This window comes from Solea senegalensis, linkage group LG14 (assembly GCF_019176455.1).
Source record: "Solea senegalensis isolate Sse05_10M linkage group LG14, IFAPA_SoseM_1, whole genome shotgun sequence".
NCBI classification, from domain to species: domain Eukaryota; kingdom Metazoa; phylum Chordata; class Actinopteri; order Pleuronectiformes; family Soleidae; genus Solea; species Solea senegalensis.
This window is the reverse complement of record NC_058034.1, coordinates 23,737,772-23,760,649: the sequence shown is the minus strand read 5'-3', so window position 1 is coordinate 23,760,649 and position 22,878 is coordinate 23,737,772. Positions and strand designations below refer to the sequence as shown.

Genomic DNA, 22,878 nt, shown 5'->3' with positions numbered 1-22,878 from the left:
TTCCCGTCAATGATACGTACGAACGTCTTTATCCTCAAACGTGTTTCCTTCTTCCTGCAGATTAACACAGACACGCAACTCCTGATTTGAGGATTATAATTAGAATAATTTGAGGATTATTAAATTCATTAACTCATTGTAGAGTAAAACTTTATTATGACAAAATATGATAACTAATGTACAGAGCAGCATCGTTACAGAAACATTAAATACGACTAAACATCGTCCGTCAGTGACTCTGAGACGTCGATGAACAGATGAACGCGTGTTGCATTTGCGCCGAGCAGCTCGTGGAAATCCAGCTTTGCGGGTTTTCAACCAGCACGCAGTCATCGGAGCCGCTACTGTGACGACCTGAGGGCGCCCCCTTCAGTCTGGAGAAGGACACTGTTTGACCATCAGCCCACATCAAACCACTGGGACCCACAGACAGACCTGAAACAGACATGGTCATTGAAATACTACTTGAAAGTTTGTGAATTTGGAAAAAAAAACCAAGGCCATTGAAAGTTTTTGAAAATCACCCCAAATAGACATGGGTCCTTGAAAGTTTGTGAATTTGAAAAATAAAAAATCAAGGCCCTTGAAAGTTTTGGAAAATCACCCTACATAGACATGGGTCATTTAAATCCTTGAAAGTTTGTAAATTTGGATAAAAAAAACAAGGCCATTGAAAGTTTCTGAAAACACCCCAAATAGACATGGGTCCTTGAAGGTTTGTGAATTTGAAAAATAAAAAGTCAAGGCCCTTGAACGTTTCTGAAAATCACCCCAAATAGACATGGGTCCTTGAAAGTTTGTGAATTTGAAAAATAAAAAATCAAGGCCCTTGAAAGTTTTTGAAAATCACCCTACATAGACGTGGGTCATTTAAATCCTTGAAGGTTTGTGAATTTGGGAAAAAGAAATCAAGGCCCTTGAAGGTTTTCAATGAGTTCCATGAGCCATTGAAAGTGCTTGAATGTTGTGCAGTAAAGAAGTGAAGTTGATATTTAGGTAAATTGTCACGACGCCACCTGCTGTCTCACGCCCTGCGTTGCCTGATGTTCGTAGACGAGGCCGACGCAGGACAGACGTGGAGACATGGACTGAGATCTGGTGCAGAACAATGACAATCACTCGTCCACACACAGATGTGGCTGCGAGTCAAGAAAAGTGGACGCCATCATGGACAAAGTTGTCTCCTCGTGGACTGAAATCACAGACGTGCTTCACAGCGTGTGAAGTTAGTTCTGGTTGTTTGTCAGTCACAGTCACACTCACCGATCCAAAATGGCTTCTTCCCTGCAAACTTCCAGAGCCAGGTCAGGTCTCTCCTGGAGCGCACGCTGCTCAGGCTGCTGTTGAACCTGAGACAAAAGGTCTGCATTTATTTCTTCAGGCTAAATAAATGCCCCGCCCCCTCATCAATCAAACGTGTTGATTGGATGACATGAGGAAGCGAACGCTAACTAAAACACTAACATGTCCACAAAAACAACTGGACCTCTAAGTTTGTCTTTGTGCTGAGACTCCACTTTTTCATGCGCTGTAGCTTCTTCTTATTTATAGAATGTAAATAAGAAGAAGAAGAAAAGCCGATCGAACCCTTGAAGGATGTGTGTGTGTGTGTGTGTGTGTGTGTTTAGTCTCACAGCAGGGAGCAGCTTCTCTCAGCGCTGGCCCAGCTCGCCACAGACGAGCTGACGACGTAACAGCGCCTCCTGTAGTGAGTCCAACCTTCAGGACACGAGCTGCTCATGGACTTCCTGGTCTGAGGAGACAAAACACAACAGAGGACAAGCGTCAGGTGTCTTCATTTGTCCATGAAGACAAATTCAATGAAATCACGGAGCATAAAAAGTGAGAGACGAGCATTTAAATGATTTATTTAATCCTGATGATAAACATTCAGTGTTTTCATCACTTTTCTCTACAAGAGGAGGAAACTGTGACAAGAGATGAAGAAGAAGAGAGAACAGAGGAGAACAGAGGAGAACAGAAGAAGAAGTGAACCTTGTGTTGCCGTAGCTCCAGGCGGTGTCTTGGTGCTGGATTGTCCATCTGAGGAGCGTCTCCGCCTCTGCCTCCGCCTCTGTCTCCGCCTCTGTCTCCGCCGCTGTGAGGAGACCAGCTCCACCCAGCATCACCAGGCTTCAGCTCCTCCAGTCTGAGTGGAGTCAAACTGTGGAACTGAAGAAGAAATCACAACATTAACCTTTATTTTTACAAGTTAAAATAACATGTTACTAATTAATGATTCATTTTATTTGAAGTCATTTATGAGTTAAAGTGAAAGTTACCGTCCAAACTTTGTCCTCAGACTTTCTGTCTCCTGACACATGAACCTGAACATGAGCAGAGTTTACAGCAGAATCATTAAAGACTCTGAATGAATGAGTGAATGAATGTAACAGCATCAGCAGCGTGTGAACCGACCTTTAACCCTCCGTGTCCTCCGTGGTGTCCTCTGTCCCCCGTGTTCTGTCCCCTGTGGAAGTGGGCGTGGCTGTAGGCAGGGGACGCCTGGTCCTGTGCTTCCCCGTCTCTGTAGTCTTGGTATGGTCGGCGGTTTGGGACGTCTCCTCTGGGAGGATGAGGCGGGGTCTCCCACACTAGCTCCGCCTCTATGTCAGTGACAGGCTCCACCTCCTCCATCATAGGAGGGTCAGGGAGACGAGGAGGACGAGGAGGCGGTGGCTGCTTTAAGTCCTCGTCGTCCACCAGGTCGTCAGGGTCACACTTTCCTGACAGAGACAGTTTATTATAAATGATTAAAAACAGACACAAATGTGAAGAAAGGAGGAGAAATAAAACAAACTTGAAGAAAAAGAAAAGAAAATACGTCAAAACTTCATTTGTGACCAGAAGAAATGTTTTATGTCAGTTTTTATAAATTAAATTAAGAGTAATTCTACAATAAAACTTATTCATCTTTAAGTATTTTCCTTGTTCCCTTACAGAGTGTAATTAGAGATAAGATTAGGATTACAGCCTCCATCGACCAGATTAAAGTGTCCGAAAATGTCAAACGTCTTGTTTTTCACAAACTGATTCACTTTGAATGATTTCTTTGTTTTATGGAGCAAAAAAATATTCACATTTAAGAAGCTGAAAAATCTCAGAAACTGGTGCTTTTTAAATTAAAATAATCTGTAGTATTATTATTGTTATTTTTCCTTTAACAACAACATGAGCAGTTTCTCTTCACCTCCTCTGGGGTCAATGATCTCCACACTCGCAGACGTCCTCTGTCCCAGGACGGCGTTTTTTGGATTCTTCAGGACGACAGTGAAGGTCTCGTGGTTTTCCTCCAGTCCGTCGTCGATCAGGTAAATGTTCCAGGTTTTCACGACGACTCCTGGTGTTTGCATATGTGCACGGTCACGGCAAAACCAGCAACAAGTGGGCAGAGGGATATTTAGACTGATTCACAGATTCTCAACGTGTGATTTCTAAGACTTTCATCAATGTCTGACACGGAAATGTGAAAATATTTGAACGTAGGCACTCAAACTGTTTAAGGGAGAATTTTAGCTCGAATTTGTAACGTAACGTGACGTGACGTAACGTAACGACATGTAATGTGGGGTGGAGTGGCTCGGTGGTCAAGACCGGTACCCTGTGTGCCAAAGACTTCATGGTCACAAGTTCAACTCCACCCCCAGCAGGTTGTTCTCAATTCCCTTGTAATTCGCTTTGGATAAAAGCGTCTGCTAAATGACACGTAACGTAACGTAACGTAACGTAACGTAACGTAACGTAACGTAACGTAACGTAACGTAACGTAGCGTAGCGTAACGTAACGTAACGTAACGTAACATTTCTAATATCAAATAAAATAAACTCCATGTAAGTGTCTCTGTGTTGGTGTGGATGGTTCAGTCTGTTCCGTGAATGATGATGATCATGTGTGAACACACCTGGGTCAAACTGGATGAGTCCGGCTGTGCTGTGAGTGAAGTCTCTGCCGGGTTTAGCTGATCCTTCCTCCACCTGCACAAACCACACTCAGCACTGGAACACACACACACACACACACACAGAGGCGTTGTCACACACCAGTACCTGAATCGCCACGTAGGCCGGGTCCATGCTCCTCCCACTGCGCTGGATCTGGATCTGAAGAGTCCCCGCTGTCTCACAGGTTCTGTAGCAGGTCGCTGACAACTCCACCTGAGACCAGGACAACTCCAGTCTGAGGAGAACAAGTTCAAATGTGTTTTTTAATGACGTCTGTGTTTCAAACCCTTTGCTCACATTATGTTCAGTGGCACAAAGTGACCACACGAGGCAGCAGAGGACCAGCAGCTCATGTGTCCCCATGGAGTTTGGTGCAGGAGAGTCAGCGCTTTAGAAAATCCACAAACCCACATTTCAGGCAGGGCGGCGTTTCCTGCCGGGTCAGTGAGGCGGAACTCGAAGCTGTCCGCCGTCACCTCCATGTCGGCGGGAAGGACGTACAGCACCGCGCGCTGATCCACGTCCCGCTGAGTGAAGCGTCCTCTGATGTAAGCTCCTGGAAGGACGAGAAGAAGACAGACGGTCACGCTCTGTGGCACCGTGAGGACGCTGATTGACAGAAGGTCACGCTCTGTGGCGCCGTGAGGACGGCGTTTGACCGGGACAGCGTGAAGCACCTGTGAGGACGTTCTCCAGGTAACCAAAGTGTGGAGGTCTGCTGATGGAGAACTGCAGCTCCTCTGTGGGACTGTCAGGGTCAGACGCCTGCAGGTGTTTGTTGGTGATGAAGACACCGTAACGTCCGCCGCCCAGATCCACCACGGTGCTGGGACTCCGCCTGGTGGTCAGAGTGGGAGGAGTCCTGTCCACCCGGTCCACCTGAAGACAACAGAAGACATCAATCATGAGTGTGTTTGTTTGTTCTGAGTCCTCGTGGAGACCAAAACCAGGTCCTGATGAGGCAGAACCTCATTTCTGAGGTCCTGGTTTGGGTCGTGGTTAGGTTAAGCTTTAACAGGTTATGGTTAAGGTTCGTGTTCACACTTGTTTAGTCCTAGTGCAGTTCAGCTTCTCTGTCACTAGATGTCGCCGTTGTCACATGATCATCAGACCAGTGAGCGACTCACTCATGTTTCCTTCAACGTCTCCACTTTATTTAAGGTTGTTTTCACTTTAATGTAAAGAAATTATTTTGAGGAATATATTTAAGAATGGCATTAAAGAAACAAGAGAAAGATATGTTAATACTGTCTAATTTACCTTTATAGATAAATGATCGATCATTCTTTCCCTCAATAACTCAGGTTATTGTAAATCTTTCACTCCACGAGGACAGAAAAACTAAGTATGAGAGGAAAATAAGAAAATACAGACTGTAGTGAATCTATTTACTATAAAGAAATATAAAACCGTCTGTATGGATATTGTCTAATATGTCAAAACAGAAACAGCTGATTCATCACTGAGGTTTCGAGGATCAGTTTGTGACAAATAAAAAATAACCCATGTGGTGAAGCAGTCATGCAGGTGTTTTTTTTAAAAAGCATTAAAACACTTGATTTATAACATCAAGTCAACATTTACGATGTTAATTTTGTAAATGTTGTTTTAGAAAACAGGACAATAAAGGTCAATAAAGCCGAGCACGAGACAACTGTGGAATTCTGCTTTTGAAACTTTGAAAATATCAAGCTTCAAAACAGAAGTTAAAGCTGCACTAGGCGGGACTTTTACGCTAATTTAACAGCGTCCATGGACATCGTCGGCAGCCAGTTTTTACAACAGTGAGGATAAAGAGGTAGATAATGGATGGTACTCCAGAACTGTAGGGGGAGCTCTGTGGAGAAACCAGACTGTGTGTGTGTGTGTGTGTAAAACCTACCTGGATGTTGAAAACAGCGTGCTCCTCCCTCAGCTGTCCAAACTCCAGGTATCCTCTGTTGGTTCCGTCCGTCGGCAGGAAGTAGAACCTGTCGATGTCGGCGGGGCTGCCCGGGTCATGGCGGTAAGCCAGGTTCAGCTCCTCCACGTCGGTCTGGGTGAAGCTCAGAGGAGAGGGAGGAGTCATCGCGAGCGGGACTCCTCTCAGCAGCAGTGTTCCGTGTCGCGGCGGTTGCGTGATGACGTAGCTCAGGTTGGCTGCGGCAGTGTCGGGGTCAGTGAGCTGCAGGTGGGCGGAGGTGATGGTCTCTGTGGCTCCGTCCGGCAGACGCAGGCCGGTGTTGTGGTTTAGGGTCGGGGGGATGCGGTCGCCGTGCTCGATGGTGAAGTGGAGGACGCCGCTGCGGGACGAGACTCCGTTGGTGACGAGGAAACTGAAGATAGAAGCAAATCTGTGAGAAATATTGTCAAACTCACCAACATGGGATTCAAACACTGCTACTTTTACCGTTAACAGTGTTAATCTGTTGTATTAGTTTCACCGTTGGAACACGGTGAACTCTGAATTCTGGTTTGATTGTTTTTGTGTGGGTATATGGAGGCGTGTTCTCACAGAAAAAACTGACTTAACTAAAGGCTTATCTAATATAATCTTAAGTCTGCGATCCCTCAAGAACATGTTCAACACTTCATCTCACTGTCACAAAAGGTTTTTCTGACTTTTTCCAATTTTTACTCTCCCACACCAAAGTCCTGCGAGAAAACCACGTTCGATTGTAGCTGCTGGTCCTCTGCTGCCTCGTGTGGTCACTGTGTGTCACTGAGGTCAACGTGAACGATGGATTTCAAACACTGAAGTGACAAAATAAGACATTTGAACTTAGTGATGGAGGCAGCAGTGGATCAACAACTCCTGTGTGCTTGTTGTTAAAATCACTGATTTTCCCACTACTAAGACTTTGGTCTAAGTAGTTTTTATTATTAATAATAATAATAATAATAATAATAATAACAATAATACTTCTACTACTAATAATAATAATTATAATAATAATAATACTAATAATGATTATAATAATAATAATAATACTAATAATAATACTAATACTAACAGTAACAGTAATAACAATAATACTAATAATAATGTTAATAATGTTGTGTTTATTACGCTCACACAGTTGATGATGTAATGGTTTTAGTTAATCACGTACTCGTCTGTACCCGAGTACGGTTCACAGGTCTGGATCATTTTGAAATCACACCGACATCTGACGCTGGATTTAACATGACCACCATTTTGTTGAAAACATATGAAGAAATACGACTTTTAAAAAGTGTACGAGTCTCCAGGTGTACTTAAATTTAGTTTCATGTTTAATGTGAATTCAAATGTTTAAATGTTAAATTAAATCAGCAGCTTCAGTCATCAATCACTCACATAAAACACACACAGTTCTACATATGTGTATTTTGTCCTCTGCCAACTCAATCTGCCTCTCAGCCCTGCAGCTGACAAACTGCCCCCCGGCCTCAGCACACCGGCCACCGCACGCACGCACGCACACGCACACACACACACACACACACACACACACACACACACACACACACACACACACACACACACACACACACTCTGGTGTAACATCTGGTCGGCCATATTTGCCCAGGACTCCTGTGGCCGGCGCCTGTCCACCATCGTGCCAACGCCGCTGTTATTGTGCAAATAATGTCCATTCATCATCTGATGTCATGACAACACACACACACACACACACACACACACAGGGATGAGTGTGTTAGTCAGATGTGCACACACCTGAGAGTAGGTGGAGCTTTGATAGTTTAGTGTTTAACTGAGAAAGATTAAAAGAACCAATCATGACTGCAGCAACAAAACCCTGGAACCAGGTTTTTTCACGTGTAAACCGGTGCATAAGTAGTATATGTAGTAATGTTAGAATGTAAAGTATTGAAATGACACATGATAGAACGCCCGCCCCCCCTCTCCCTCCCATTTTTCTCACCTGAAGGAGTCCGACTCTGCGTCATGGCTGTTGTCGTGGGTGTAGCACACCTGGTGCGCGGCCACGTCCAGCTGCGTGAAGCCGGTCAGCGGGACGCCGGGCCTCCGGACGGCGTGGACGAGGCCGTGCCGAGGCGGGACGGACACGGCGTAGAGGAGCTCCTCCGGACGTCCCGCCGCGTCTGACGCCAGCAGGATGTCGGTGTTCAGGACGACCCGCTGCCCCTCCCTCAGATGCACTGCCTTGCTCAGCAGCACTATGTCACCTGAGGGGCAAAGCAGACGAGAAAGTTGAAGTTTTAGAACAAGTTCCGCTCACTCTCCTGCACCAAAGTCCACTGTTTTTAAAGTAACTTTGTGTTTGTCGATGTCTGATGAACACATTTCAAACCAATATTGGCAGATGGCCTGAAAACAGGCAAAACTATCAGACCTGACTGAGGGAGTGTTTGTATGTATGCAGCAGCAGAGCAGGGGCAGGTTGACGCTGTTGCCTCCGTCTTTCTTCACATTAAATAAGTCACTTCCTGTGTGCAGCACAGACTAAATGAACATTGTGAGATCTCATTTGACTATAATGTGAATGTTTTATATTATACGATCTTCAGTTTAAGGTTAGAACATGCTATTAATGCCCCTTATCCATTTAAAATGTGCAACTATTGTTAAAAATTATCTCCATAATCGTTTAAGCTGTTGATCATTTTCTTAATCAGGTACTAATTTAATCCAGGAAATGTAAGAACATTTGAAAAAAAAAATTATGATATTCTGTCATTTCTTTGTTACATGGAGCAAAGAAAGCAGAAAATATTCACATTTAAGAATAATTAATTTAGTAATTTATTTATTATATTAATTTTATATATATCTTTTATAGTAATTTATATTATTATTATTATTATTGTTTATTATTTATTTCACCTGCAGCAGCAGATTTGCTGTTGTTGTCATTGCATATTTTAAACTGACCAGGTAACACTATCATGTGACTGTAGATTATATCATTACATGAAGTAGACTAAAGTTCAACTTTAACTTAAGAATAATAAAAGAAAAGACAGTCACTGGAGTGTTGTTGGAGGTAAAAGGAGGAGGCGGAGCACCCAGAGGAGACAGGCCGACGCCCTCTCCACAGCTGCTCCGGCTCCCCTCCGTTAATTATTCAGCGGCTGAGGAGGTCGAGCGTTTCTCACCTCTGCTCCTCCAGGATCACAGGGCCCGGAGCCAGGAGGGCCGAGGCCTCGCTGCACCGTGTTCACCCGACTGGCAAAGCAGGGGGAGGGGCTAAATAATGTATGAGCCGCGGTCGACCACTGGGAGCTCAGAGGGCGGAGGTGTGCGTGTCAAAGTGTGGACACACATTTGTGTGCGAGTTGTTGTCGTGTGAAAAATCTTCTACGTTGAGTCTGAGCTTCAGTGTGTGTGTGTGTGTGTGTGTGTGTGTGTGCGTGTGTGTGTGTGTGTGTGTGTGCGCGCGTGTGTCACTGACTGACATTAGTTCAGCTGTACTTTGTACTCTGATGACGACCTCAGCTTGTTCTGTCCACGTTTAAACGAGTAAAGGTGAATCTGCTATGGACTCTTATCTTAGTGTAACTCTCTGACCTCTGACCTTTCTGCACAGTGTGGACGGAGATGAAGAAGCTCTGAGCGGGCGACTCGTTGTCCAGGTCACTGAGGGTGAAGCGGAAACTGTCGTGACCTCTGAAGCCGGCGGTGGCGGCGGTAGCTCCTGGGTCGTGTCCGTACCACAGACGGTTCATCTCCACGTCGTCCTGGGTGAAGTTCTGACCCGACGACAGCTCAGTCCAACCCGACTCTGTCTGTAGATGAGTCCCAGAGTTCACCACAAACAGCTTTCATTAACACAACGTGATCAAAACCCAAATATTCACTTTATAACATGAATTAAAGTAATAAAAAGTTGAGCTTTCACACTCTCTGCAGTGACAGCATCGTTTCCTCACCTTCAGCTGAAGTTTTCCAAATCGCGGCGCAGCATTGATGAAGTAGTACACCTGGTTTGGGGGCGTGTCCACGTCCTCGGCCTCCAGAGCAACACTGGAAATCACCCTGCGCTCACCTGAGTCCACGTCCAAGCCAGCGTTCCTGGAAGGAGACAGACATATTTAATACTTTCACTCATCTGTTCTGGTTCATGTGATATTTTAATAACGTGGCGGAAAAGTCGTTTTTCTCACAGCAGCTTTCAGCGAAAAACGGAAAAACTAAAACCCACGTTTTTAGAGAAAACCTTTGTATGATTAAAAGTATGTGCCGCTTTTGTTCAAAGCGTTGTGTTCATTCAAAAGACAATGTGTGAGAGCGGTGTTTTCCAGCAGGGACGATGGAGATCTCGGGTGGTGGAGATGTTGGTGTTGGGGGAGTTGAACATCACAAACCGTCTGGCTGCTTCTTCACTCGGAATTAAAATCCACACACAGGAGAGAAGCTGCCACGTCCATCCTGCAGGAACGTGAAAACAAGGAGAGGAGGAGGCATCTGCCAAGTCTCTGTGTCACTTCTGCACCGGTGGCCTTTACTGCACCAGCTCGTGCTACACACACGCACACACACACACGTGTGTTTATACCAAAATTAATGCTGTTCATCCACTCACTATTAACATCTGCAGGAGCAGAGGAGAATAAAGTGATAAACGCAGACACACAATCACCCGACACCGACGCAGGTTCATGTGTCAGGACGCCGCTCATGACAGCACATCTTATTTATATAGAGTCAAATAAAGCAGGTCAACAGGGTGTGGCTTATTAATGTCCTTTCATATTTTCTGGAAATGACAGAATTGAATGATTTAGATGAATTAAATAAACTATAAATATAAAACATTCTGTTAACAGAGGCTTCAAAATTAAACACATTAAAGTGTGTGTGTTTGTACTTGAGCAATCGTGGTTTCTCGTCGTTGACCGGCAGCACGGTGACCAAGGCCGTCCCCCGGACTGTGTGGACGCCATCTGTCAGCTGCAGAGCCACAGCGTCCTCCAGGGTTTCTGTGTCATCGTGCATGTACATGATCTTCATGCCTGTAGAGGAGGAGGAGGAGGAGGAGGAGGAGGAGGAGGGAGGACAGGGATATTTGGCAGTGAGGAAGAAGAGGAGCAGGGTGTCAGGAGATGCCATGCTGCGTTTGTGAACATGATTATGAAACAGGCTCTAAACCAGTCTGTGTGATACCAGTATCAGTAGAAAGATTAAGTTCTGTAGCAGTATGTGTGAAAATCACAAAATGAAGCGACTAGTTTGAATTTATCACTTAAAATTCTGATGGTAACGGCACAAAACAACCATTTCTTTCAGGATTCACATCACATGTGCTTCTTTATTCATTCATTCATTCATTCATTGTTTATTGCTTTATCCTCTACATGAGGGTCGTGGGACAAACGCACAGATTCACTCTCACATTCATACCCACAGTTAATGTTAGTGTCCAATTAACCTCTGCATGTGTTTTAGACTGTGGGAGGAAACTGAACCTGGAGAGAACCTTTGGATGGACTCTCTGTGAGGAGAAGGTTCAAGTGGTTTTGTATGGTCAAAACTACACAAACATTCTACTCAGGTCATCTTCACTTCTCACTGAATATCTATACCAGACATAGTGTCATTTCCTATGAGAGTTCTTAATAAAATCATATTCACAAAACTTGACCTTCAAACACTAAAATCTATTTAACTAATCAGCGAAATACCAAATTTGAAAGGATTTCCTCAAAACGTTGTGTATTCAACATCTTGATAACTTCTGGTCTTCTGTACCTCTGAGAATCCACTCAGATGTTATTTACAAAATGGTGCCATACATAGAGAACCTGTTCCCCCACCTTGTCGGAGCTCCTGCAGGGTAAAGGAGGTGACCGGGAGGCTCCTCTGCAAAAGTTCAGCTCCCATCTCGTTGTAGCGGCTCATCTCTGCGCCGTAGATGCCGTTGATCAGGTGACCGTGAGCTGGCGGCTGCACCACGGTGAAGGTCAGGAGATCTGGAGGGGCGTCCAGGTCCACGCCGTCCAGTATTGACGGAGTCAGTTCTCTGATCCCGCCTTCCTTCACCTGCAGGAGGACAATAATGGATTTGTTCAGTGCTAGCTCCAAACTGATGACCACTTCAGTTAGTCCTGGATTGTCCGTACCGTGAAGTTGGCCAGCAGCAGAGAAGGTGTCTCATCGTTGGTCGGATGGATGATGATGTAGAAGGGGACAGGGGCGGAGCGATAAACTCCGTCACTCACGCTGATGGAAAGCTGGTCAACAGTTGGCTCCGCCCCTTTGTGCTCTGACTGGACGTAGTTGATGAAACCTGATGTCAGGTGAACGTAGCTGAAGGATTCTGGGAAGAAACCCAGAGTCAGGTCAGTTCAGGTGTACCTTAAACCAGAGGGGTTTCTCAATCCTGGTCCTGGGGACCCACTGCCCCGCTCAGCAGCAGGTACTGCAGAAGCCTGATAACAACCCAACTCTTTAAATCTGGAGTGTTTAAAAACATGCAGGGAAGTGGGAGCAGGATGGAAAAACCCTGCCTTAAACCACAAGAACCGGCGAAAAGTGTCCTCACTATAATGCTTTTGAACGAAAACTGGATCACACACTGACCAACTCGCAGTCCAGCGTTGCTCTTCTCCGAGCCAGGTGTCGGCAGCGTGTTCTCCAGGAAGCCGTGGAGAGGTGGGGTGTCCAGGTGGAAGGTTAGCTGGTCGGGGGGGCTGTCAGGGTCCGAGGCTCCTACAACTCCCCCACACAAACAGGCTGAAGAACCTTCATCCACCACCAACAAGGACTCACCTGGACCAAGACACGAGTTACTCAGCAACATAAAAACATGAGGAAACGTTACAAATGGAATTAACTACATGTTTATCTTCTAAACCCAGAAAACCAGGTGTTGTCACACTGGTCAATAATGACCAGAATATGTAACTTGTGGGGTTATTCCTCTGTTGTAGAATATATCTGATACTAACAGTCAATGGAGAAATGTACACACATGACCATCTGACACACGTCAGCAGAACCAGATTATCAAGGTTTGTATGGTACCAAGTCAACACAGTGAAGACCAGCAGACCCGACTAGAGTGTTTCAAGGAGGACAGACAAAAAACCAGAGGCAGGATGATGGTAGATCACGTTTACACGAGGGACGTTGTTTAGGGCATGGAACCTTAAGTGGAATCAAAGAAAATGATGTTGGTACTACCGAGAACAGATTCATGTCATTTTAGTACCTGAGGAAACATCTCAGAGAGACTGAGAGAGGAACTGCTCTGTCTTGAAGGCCTCATCCACAGAGAAACTTTCCCTCGACAATGTTTTTCCCTTTTCTTCTTAAAACATTCACCTTAAATAAAGAAATGACTCCATACACTCAAGAAGAAAAAGACCATGTTGATGAAGAAGGCGATGATGTCACACAGTAAACCAGTGTGACATCATCTTCTCCCCAAAGTTGCGTATTGGTCTTAAAACACTAAAACTCAACAGTAACAAGAAGCATTTTAGCGTCCCCAAAATGGCCGTTCCATAAAAAACTGGATTAAGAAACTGAAAGAATGCTTTTACAGAAACTCTCGTGTTTACGCCGACAGCACGGTGAGAAGTGACCAACTATTTCACTTCCATTTAACCGCCTATCAACCTATACATCTGTCCATCCAATGATTAATCCACCACCATAATCCCATGTTTAAGCTAATGAATCCCTGACACCACCATCTTTCTTCACACTCCTGTTAATTAGCAAACACAAACATCTCTGGACCTGAATCCATACCGTCAGAAACAAATGTGTATGTAGAGCCTGTGTGTATATACATTGTGTAATATATGTGCGCTCGAATGACAGACAGTCCTGGATCTCGCAGATAAACCAGCATCTGTCCAAAACAGGAAAACAAGCTAACGCTGGATTGCTCTTGTTTGGCTACGCTAATGCTCTTTCTCTGCATCTTAATTCACTGCTAATTAATTAGACCAAAACAAACCACGTATATGGCACCGCCAGCCCCGCCCCCAAACACAAAGCCTGCCACTGTCTGTTGTGGCCGGTGTTGAATGAATGGTGAGATATGCGGGTGGGATTAGAGAGTTATCCTGCTGCCGCTAGCGCTGCAGTAATCCGGCTAGTGAGATGGCTAGCACACGCTGGCTATTGTGAAGGAGGGATGCGCTTCTCTTTTGTTTAAGTTAAGACTCTTAGTGATGCCACTGTCCATATTCTCCTGAGGAACACACACACACACACACACAGCCATTCATTAAGACTAACAAAGCGTTATCTCAAACCTCAACCATCACCAGAATTCCAGTTTTATCTCTAAACTTTACCAGTTCTACTCATGTGAGCTACTTGCTGGTGTATTTTAGTGGTGCAGTGGCTACCATGGTTGCCTCACAGCAAGAAGGTCACCAGTTCAGGCCCTGGTTTGACCGAGGACCTTTCTGAGTGGAGTTTGGACGTAGCTTCCTCGCACAGTTGAACACCACGTTGAGTATTAAGTTGAACTTGTCAGCTGTGATTGGCTCCAGCTCCCCCCACGACCCTCAGGTGGAGGATAGATGTGTAGGAAATGGATGGATGTTGCCATTTTAGCAGCCTGCTAACACTGTGTCTATGTGGTGACTCCAATGAGTAGCTCCCAACCATACAAGACTTTTAAAACTCATCAAAACACGACAGGACTATACACGCTAAGACTTTTAGACTTTTATATTCATAAACCTAGGTCCAACTTTAGTGTTATTAAATATAATCATTTATTATAAACACTTGAAAGTAGAACATGTTATTGTACAGACTCCAAGAGAAAGATGTTATATTCATTCCTTGCCAGTAAAAAGCCGATCAGAGCCTGACGTAAAGCAAATATGATGATTATGTGTTATCATCTTGAGGACTGATCTTCAGAACTGGAGGTAGCGTCGACTGTGCACATGCTCGCCTGGACACTCAAGCGTGGCATCACTCTGAACTGGACCGTTAGTTATCAGTTTGCTCCCCATGAGCAAAAAGAAAATGCTTTTAGACTTTGGTGTGGGAGAGTGAGTTATAAACTAACTTTCATGGCAGAAAATGCTGTCTTTGTGTTTGTATCTCATCCGACCAGAATTAAAAAAAACTATACCTTTAACCATTACAATAAAATGCACAAACCAAACTCGGAATAAATTCTCATCCTCAACTGGTCCCCACATCGATGGTAAATACACACACTCACACACACCATCCCCCAGTATTCCCAGTTTGTCCCACTGGTCACTGGTTTCCATTGATAACCACAGAGCTCCGCCAATCCCTCTTCTTGGCTCAGACTTGAGCGAGAACTATCTCTCTCCCCAGGAGAGTAGAGTGCCTGCGTGTGTGTGTGTGTGTGTGTGTGTGTGTGTGTGTGTGTGTGTATGTCACCCCCTCCCAGTGCAGAGTGTGTGTTAGACTGATAGGTGACGGCATGTCGTCAGGGTCAGAGCTGCTCCGCTGCATTAAGAGGATTGTCAGCAGTGAAGACCACAAGATGTTGGCAGCGATGACAACGTAACATACACACACACGCCCCCCACACACACACACACACACAGTTTTTTGAAACCCATTCATGTTAGAAATAAAAACAAAAACAAGACAACCTGCTGACCAAACTCATACAACACTTGAAACGACGCCATTTTGGCAGGAAGCTGAACAAAATATAAGAGGCAGCTTTTATACCAGCTGATATGTCAGGAAACTGGTCTAAAAAGGTGAGGATGGAGGGAGGCAGGGAGGCAGGCAGGGAGGAAGTACCCCACGATGAAGAAACAGTCAGAAACAAGCAGAGGATTTTACTGGATCGCCAAAGATCCTGAGAGACAGCAGAGGTGGTTCACATTTCTGTATCGATATCAGTCTCATGCTGATGCATGAACCACCTACAGCCATTTCAAAGACATCATTCTCTGACTGTGTAACACATATTCTTCTACAGGAAGTAGGCAGCCATCTTTCTGAGATCTGATCCAGTCATTTTTACCAATATTTTACCGATTGCCACGTTGACTCATCCCTAATCACTGCCATGAAATTCAATCATTTCAAATCAGGTACAGAATCAACGCAGTCCCAAAGCACCAGGGGGCGATATATCGGTCAGATATAGTCCTTGATCTCTATCTTGATTTAAAGTGTACAATGACCTCTGACGACTTTAATATAAATAAATATTTCCCTGCCAACATGGCGATGTAAACAAACTGAGTCACATGACAATCGGAGATCTTGTGGTTTTTAAACAACATGGAGAAAGATTTGATTTGAAACACAAGTTTCTCAACTAATGACAACAAAGTTTGAGTTGTTTATAATACAATAACATCACGCTCTTTCAATCCTTCAGGGTTTTATAAGCTTCCTATTATATAACTACATGGAAAACACATGTAAATAAAAGGACAGAGAAGTGAGTCCTGGTCCCACCGACAGGTGAAATAAAGATTCACTCTCTCATAAAGTGAGAGAGTGAATCTCTGTGAACCAGCTGTCTCATGACTTACCCAGAGTGATGATGGGGACTCTGTTGTTGATGGGAAGGATGGTGATGTTCAGGTCGTACACAGGAAGAGTGCCATGTAGGGGGACAGGAGGGGGTGGGGCGTCTCCGTGGCAACAACCCTCCGTCCCACCGGCCTCACCGTCAGAGATGATGAGAGTGACGGTGTCGAACACCGGCTCAGGTCCGATCTCTCCACCTAAACACAAAACAATGGCAGAAGGATTGAGTTCTGTGTTTGTAGTAATGTTGAAATGTTGTAGTAAATGATGATCATAGTGAGAGGTTGTCTGTTAGAAATGTTTACAACAGTTTACAAGAGCTCGCGGACGTTATCTGGATACTTTCATAGGGCAGACGTGGGATTTGTGCTCTCATGCAGAGAGAGATTGAGATGTCATCCAGGCTACAGAGCTACTGACATGATTGTTCATGATTTCATGGATTCACCGCTCACCAGTGTGGACGTAGTAAATGTGTCCCTGCAGCAAGTCCTGCTGGGAGAACTTGTCCACACTCAGTCCGGCTCTCTGCAGCTCCCCTCGGCCGGGACTCCGCGCCAACATGTAGGTCAGCCTGGAGTCGTCGCTGTCGCGGTCGGTAGCCGACAGGTAGTCCACCGTCACCTGGACTCGCCCGCCCTCCTCACAGCTCAGCTCCCCCCGCAGCCCTCTGCCCAGCTGGGGAGGCTCGTCGTTCATCGGCAGGATCTAAGGACGACAAGTTTTTACCCCTTGAAACTCAATTCTACTTAAATTGAATCCCATGCACTTCAGTAATTGATCCCTCTTCTCCTGCAGATAAAAGGACAGATTTGTCGCCTACATTTAAAGAAGCCTTGAAAGTGGGACACAGTTCAAGGAGGAAATCAATAATGGCACAAATTAAGCAAATGTTGGATTATTTTCGATCTACTGAAGTCGACTGTCAGGAAGACTCACTTGTATCGGTAAGATCACATTTGCAAAGTTCACACCGTCCGTCACCTTCAGAGTGACCTGATCTTCTGTGGTCTCTGAGTCATCATGGATGTACCTGCAGGACAATCATTCAACATTTATTTGTATGGTTATCTTTTTTCTACATCAGGTCAGGGGTCATAAAGGTTTTTAACCTGAGTCGAAGTCCTCTTAGGTTTTGGAGTGTGAACCAGTTCCCCCGCAGCAGCGTCTGTCCCTGCAGCTCCAGTCTGCCGTGACGAGGCGTCCTCTGAACCTCCACCCTCAGGTTCTCCTCCCTGCTGTCCTGGTCACGCACCAGGAGGTGCTCCTCGGTCACAAAGGCTGCTCCGCCTTCCTCCACACGCAGCAGGTTTGTGAAGGCCTGAGGATCCACAACAGAGGAGACCAGACTAACTAACGCTGTGGCATGAAGACGACACTGATACAAGTTCAAATTACAAAGTTCAAAATGTGCCTTATATCCAGTTTTATCAACTGAAACTTAATGAATCCAATCGAGTGCCGACTCCCATTAAAAATCACAAATGTCCTCTGGGAGCAACAACAACAAACAGAAAGTCTTAGCTACTGTGTGACCTCTGACCTCTGGTGCCTGGTCGTCCACAGGAGTGATGGTGATGTTGAAGACGAGTCCGGAGACGGTGCCGCCGTGGTGGTCGCTGACAGAGAAGACAAACTGGACAAAGATCGACTCCGGGCCGATGTCCTCCACAGGAGGCATGAAGGCCACTTTCATGTGGTTCACTGCATGCTGGGAAAAACAGTTTCACCATTTCATTTCCACTTCCTCTAAAGCTCTTGTTGCCCATCCTGACACAACCCTGCCATGGTCAATATAGAGTGTCCAATCAATCACAGCAATGAGGATTGTGTACCTTGCTCAGAGGTAGCCCTGATCTGTCAGGATTCTAACTCGTAACACAATACATTCTGATTGTTGGATTATTTCAGGACGCAAACCTGTGTGAAGGACTTTAACACCGGCACCATGTGGTCTCTCTTCATGGCGTTGCTGGTGTCTGTGTAGAACAGACGTCCTGCGTCCATCAGCCTGAACACAGGAGAATCAAAGGTTCAGAAGAGCTTTTACGGCACATCACACAGCTCTGGAGTTGTTGAAGTTGTTGAAGGTCTCTTCCTTACCCAGGATGCATTGGGCTGAAGCAGGGCTGCGTGACGACGTAGGTCAGGTCAGTGCCTGGATGTTCTCTGTCTGTGAAGTGCAGGTGAGACTGAGCGATGTAAACCACGTCCGTCTCCTTCACCGTCAGAGAGCGTACGCTGCCGGACACTTCCACGGGCAGCTGGTCCTTCACGGGGAAAACATGGATCACCACAGTCTGGAAACACATGAAGAAGGAAATCCTAAAAATAAAACCTTCTGTGTTGAGATGAAGTCATCTGTCATTATTCAGTCCTTTTGTGTTTGTTGTCTGTAATGTAAAATAAGAGGTAAACAACAAGCTGTTCTTGTCTGAACAATAAGACTTAAACATCTTTGTTTACTGCGACGTGAGATCGTCCTCTGTGGATTCAAAGAGCACAGGTGGTGTAAACAAACCCAGACACGTGACGTCCGGACCTTTACTGTTGGACTTACATATGTCTGGGAGAGGTTGGGCGGCTGGTGGCTGTCGGACAGCATGACATCGTAGGAGTCCTCAAACTGCTCGTCCCCTGAGTGCTGGTAGTAGATTTGACCCTGGAGAAGATCTCTCTGCAGGAAACTGTCCACTGGAACTCCTGCATGAGGAGAAAAGACACAGCACCGCTCCCTTCAGTTCCGTCTTCTTTACAAAAAATGAATAGGAAGACTCGACCCTCACCTGTATCCTGGCTGGAGGTCTTCCTGACCAGCTGGCCAGCTCGGGGGGAGGCGACCACCTGGTAGAGGATGTAGTCGTCGCTGGAGTCCAGGTCCGAGGCTAACAGCATGTACTCCTCCAGCCTCACGGCTCCGCCCTCCTGCACCTCAACTGCCACGTTGTTGATGAGGAAAGGCGGGGAGTCGTCCTTGGGCAGGATGTTGATGGGGAACTTGTGGCGGATGCTGTGGCGGCCGTCGCTGATGCGGAAGACGACGTGATCGCGCGTGGTGTCGCTGTCCGAGTGATGGTAGACGACTACGCCGTCCTTCAGGTCCCGCACGCGGAACATGAACGCCTTCCCACCTGGGAAAACACCAGAGGTGTAACGGTGAAATGAACGCACCTGGAACACACAGAGGCTCTGCCATAGGGAGGGGACAGAGGGCAGCGCAAAGCATTGTGGGTGCCGCTCGCAGACTTTGTCTTGGTAGTCCTTTGAGGAGACATTAAAGAGGCAGCGATTCTGTTAGCAAAGCTCAATGAAATCCGTCACTGTTTCATCAAACAGCAGCAGCAGCATCATCATCATCATCCCCCTGCCTCTTCCTCATGTTTATGTCTGCACTCTGTCCTCCTGTTGGTCAACATCCAGGAGGACGTCGCACATGTCAGACTAATCTCAATCAGACCAAATCTCTGATCTTGGATTATGTCACGCTACACGTCCGTTCATCGTTCCCGAACAAATCGCTTGAACAATCAAAGAGCAGAGAGCGTTGCTGAATTTGACATGATTTCAAAGCCAATTTTTAAACAATTGGCAACTTTTAGTAACTTACTTAAAACAACACATTTAATGGTGGCATTAAATTCAGGGGATTAAAGGGTGATTACAACAAAACCTTTTATTGTGAAAGGCTCATTTATACAGAATGAGTGGGAACTTGTTGAAAAACTTGTCTCTGTCCTACATTAATGAAATGTGGACCTCGTCCATCTGTCCGCTCTGCTGCTGCTGGCCTTCATCACACCATACAACACTCACGTCAACAGCAGAGCATCACATGACTGGCAGCGTACTGGAAGACATGTGTTAGTGTCAGTGGACGACTCCGATTCCCAGCCAACACTTCGCACTTTGATTCAATTACCGTCACCGACACATGCATCCCCATGTTTTCTTTCTCCCATTGTCACTTGAAAATAACAAGTTTCTCTTAGCGCCTAAAGGCAGCGGGAGGCGCTGGCTGGCGCCGGTGCCGTGAACACCAGTGGGGCAGAACGTGGCGTCCTTCCCTTCCCGGTGGCTGTCCCGTTGCCAGGACGGAGGCTTCCTGTCTATCCTGCGTGTGCCAGAGAGACAGAAGGCCAAGGTCAGCAGACAGATTGAGGGACGAACGGTCGCGAGCCCGAACCTCATTAGCAACTTTACCGAGGGGAACCGGCTACTGGTCCAAGTGATGGAAACAACTTGGTAATTGGGCCCAAAGGTGGCGTTGGGCAACAGGCCCATTGAGGGAGAAACGAGCTGGTAAGACTGTGTGTGTGTGTGTGCGTGTTACGGAGAAAGAGACAGAATTTGTGGCAGGACAGGCAGCCGTCCATTTGGCTGAAGGCGTTGGACAGAGTCTGTAGTTTCTGTCCCTCTGCGCTTTAGCGCCGCAGCATCGAGGGTCATCATCAGCAGCAGCATCCTCCTGAGGTACAACCCCAGTGGAGGATCCACCAACTGCCTCCTTACAAGCCTCACAGTGCTCACCAAACTTTGGTCTCTGAACAGCAGCAGCACAGAAACTGTAGTCTGAACCAACACAATCAAAAGTAGGGGTACAAGATACGAACATTCCTGCCCCCTTTTTCCTTCACTAGTACAATGATGTGCTTGAAAATGCCAGAAATTTACCTTCAAAGTCAATTCACTCAGAAGGAAGGAGTAGGAACTCAGTAGGAACCGATTTGTACCATTTTCACCACAAAGAAAACATTCACTTACACATTTTCTTACACTTTTCCCTCCACGTGAGGGTCGGGGGGGTCGTCAGTATGTCGACCCACTTTTCAAATAAAATAAATGAATCAACGTAGCTCACTTTGTTTTTCATTTCTGTAATATCTAATTAATTGTATTTAATAGATAGAAACCAATCATTTACGAGAGATTATAAATTTGTTAAATGAATCCCGACTTTATTTTATGCTAATTTTATTAATCTGTTATAATTTGTTGGTTAAAAAAATGATTTGGTGACGTTAAAACCCGTCTCAACTCATCTGCTAAAACTAAATAGCACTGCTTTAAATATTACTGTCCAACGTTAACAACATATATCAGTAACACAAACACTATTATCTCATTCTTTGAGGTTTGAGGTTGGAAAGTTCCAATAAACAAAGGTGTGACTGAAAATATATAAATCATTTTTAATGAAATTGTTAGAATCAGTCAGAAAACACACGGTCGTGTTGTGATACAGTAAAAACAGCCATGAAAGGTTAACTCTTTGCCTGAAGCCCCTCGAGGCCTCTGCACTCACACAACCCCTCCTCCGAGCTGGTAGCATGAAAACCTGTTTGGGGACAGTACATCTGCTCCCTGTGCACAGCGGCATGAAATGGCCTAAGTCCCTCCAATCTGCTCTGTCCCACTCCCCGTTTGAGACAAAGAAGTCGTCTCCCTATGCGCTGGGCTGGAAGGGACAGACATGGACGGAGAGCAGCAGCAGCAGCAGCAGCAGCAGCAGCAGCAGCAGCAGCCACCGCCGCCGCCTCGGCGCTGCCACGGCCTCTGGCAAACAAAATGGCCACGGCCGCATTTTACAGCTGATTAGAAAACACATGCAGGGCCACAAGACATATGCTTCCCCAGCCACACCACGGTCCCTGACGGACGGGGAGACACATGGAGGATAAAGGGCGGAAGAGGCCAGACGACGCTCTCTGGGGGATTCCCAGAGCGGTGTTCCTGTCAGAATACCAGCACACGACTAAAGAATCTGAGTGTACACTGACGCTCCGTTAACCATGGGTTTGGTACATGAAGGTTGAGAAATGTCTAAAAATACTATTCACACAACACAACCGTCTACACCTGAACATCTAAACCATTAAAACCCAACTCAACCATTCAAACCAAAACAAGAGAAACCATAAGAACCAGGAAAAACAAACTCAACCGTTCAAAAATCAAACCAGTGAAATTAAACACAACCTCTTCATCCAAACAAAAGTCAAATCAAACTCAACAACACAACAAAGCAAACACAAACACGAGCCTCACTGCTTAACTGTTATGATCCAAAATATCATCATTTTCACTCAGATTCAATCATTACAGAGCAGTGCATTGACCCTTGACCCCCTCACCTCTGACACTGAGACGTCCGTGCAGAGGACCGTCCACAGCCACCAGGTTAACCGCGTCAATGTTGTCATTGTCAACGATCTGCAGCTCCTCCCAGGTGATTGGTCGGGACTGACCCTCCAACAGATCCAGACCTGAAACACAGGAAGTAAAAGAAAATGAATAACATCATGTGATTTTTTAACACTTTACAAAAATAAAGTTATAGTCCTCACTCTTCCAATACTTTAGGCTGAAAATGTTCATGTTTGAAAAGCAGCAATACTATCTAATGTTGTATTTTGTTCACACTGAGGCAAATTAAACTTATTTTTAGGGTTCGAGCAACAAGGTTGCAAGAACCCTCTTGAAAC

At 45.7% G+C, this 22,878-nt stretch overlaps 1 protein-coding gene across 1 annotated transcript; it reads right to left on the bottom strand.

The window, feature by feature from the left end:
* Positions 1–124: 124 nt before the first annotated feature.
* Positions 125–22,771, bottom strand: frem1b (Fras1 related extracellular matrix 1b). Its single transcript, XM_044044538.1, has 30 exons — positions 22,741–22,771; positions 22,528–22,659; positions 19,183–19,527; positions 18,957–19,099; positions 18,500–18,696; positions 18,317–18,407; positions 17,940–18,107; positions 17,509–17,717; positions 17,336–17,429; positions 16,852–17,104; positions 16,399–16,593; positions 12,470–12,658; positions 12,010–12,206; positions 11,704–11,929; positions 10,758–10,902; positions 9,820–9,961; positions 9,465–9,675; positions 7,851–8,115; positions 5,825–6,257; positions 4,620–4,821; positions 4,354–4,498; positions 4,048–4,177; positions 3,903–3,975; positions 3,191–3,340; positions 2,419–2,726; positions 2,283–2,327; positions 1,996–2,172; positions 1,635–1,753; positions 1,264–1,349; positions 125–435 (listed from the first exon to the last, which is right to left on the bottom strand). Exons 1-30 carry the CDS (start codon positions 22,769–22,771, stop codon positions 230–232), a joined length of 5,307 nt encoding a protein of 1,768 aa, XP_043900473.1. The 3' UTR covers positions 125–229.
* Between the last annotated feature and the right edge of the window lie 107 nt (positions 22,772–22,878).

Excerpts from the sequence above, each read along its gene's own strand:
- frem1b (XM_044044538.1), bottom strand. The coding sequence starts at position 22,771 with ATGAACATTTTCAGCCTAAAGTATTGGAAGA. Across the intron at positions 18,697-18,956 it reads CCAACCTCTCCCAGACATAT|ACTGTGGTGATCCATGTTTT; the intron begins GTAAGTCCAACA and ends ATGTGTTTCCAG. Across the intron at positions 6,258-7,850 it reads GCAGAGTCGGACTCCTTCAG|TTTCCTCGTCACCAACGGAG; the intron begins GTGAGAAAAATG and ends TTCTATCTTCAG.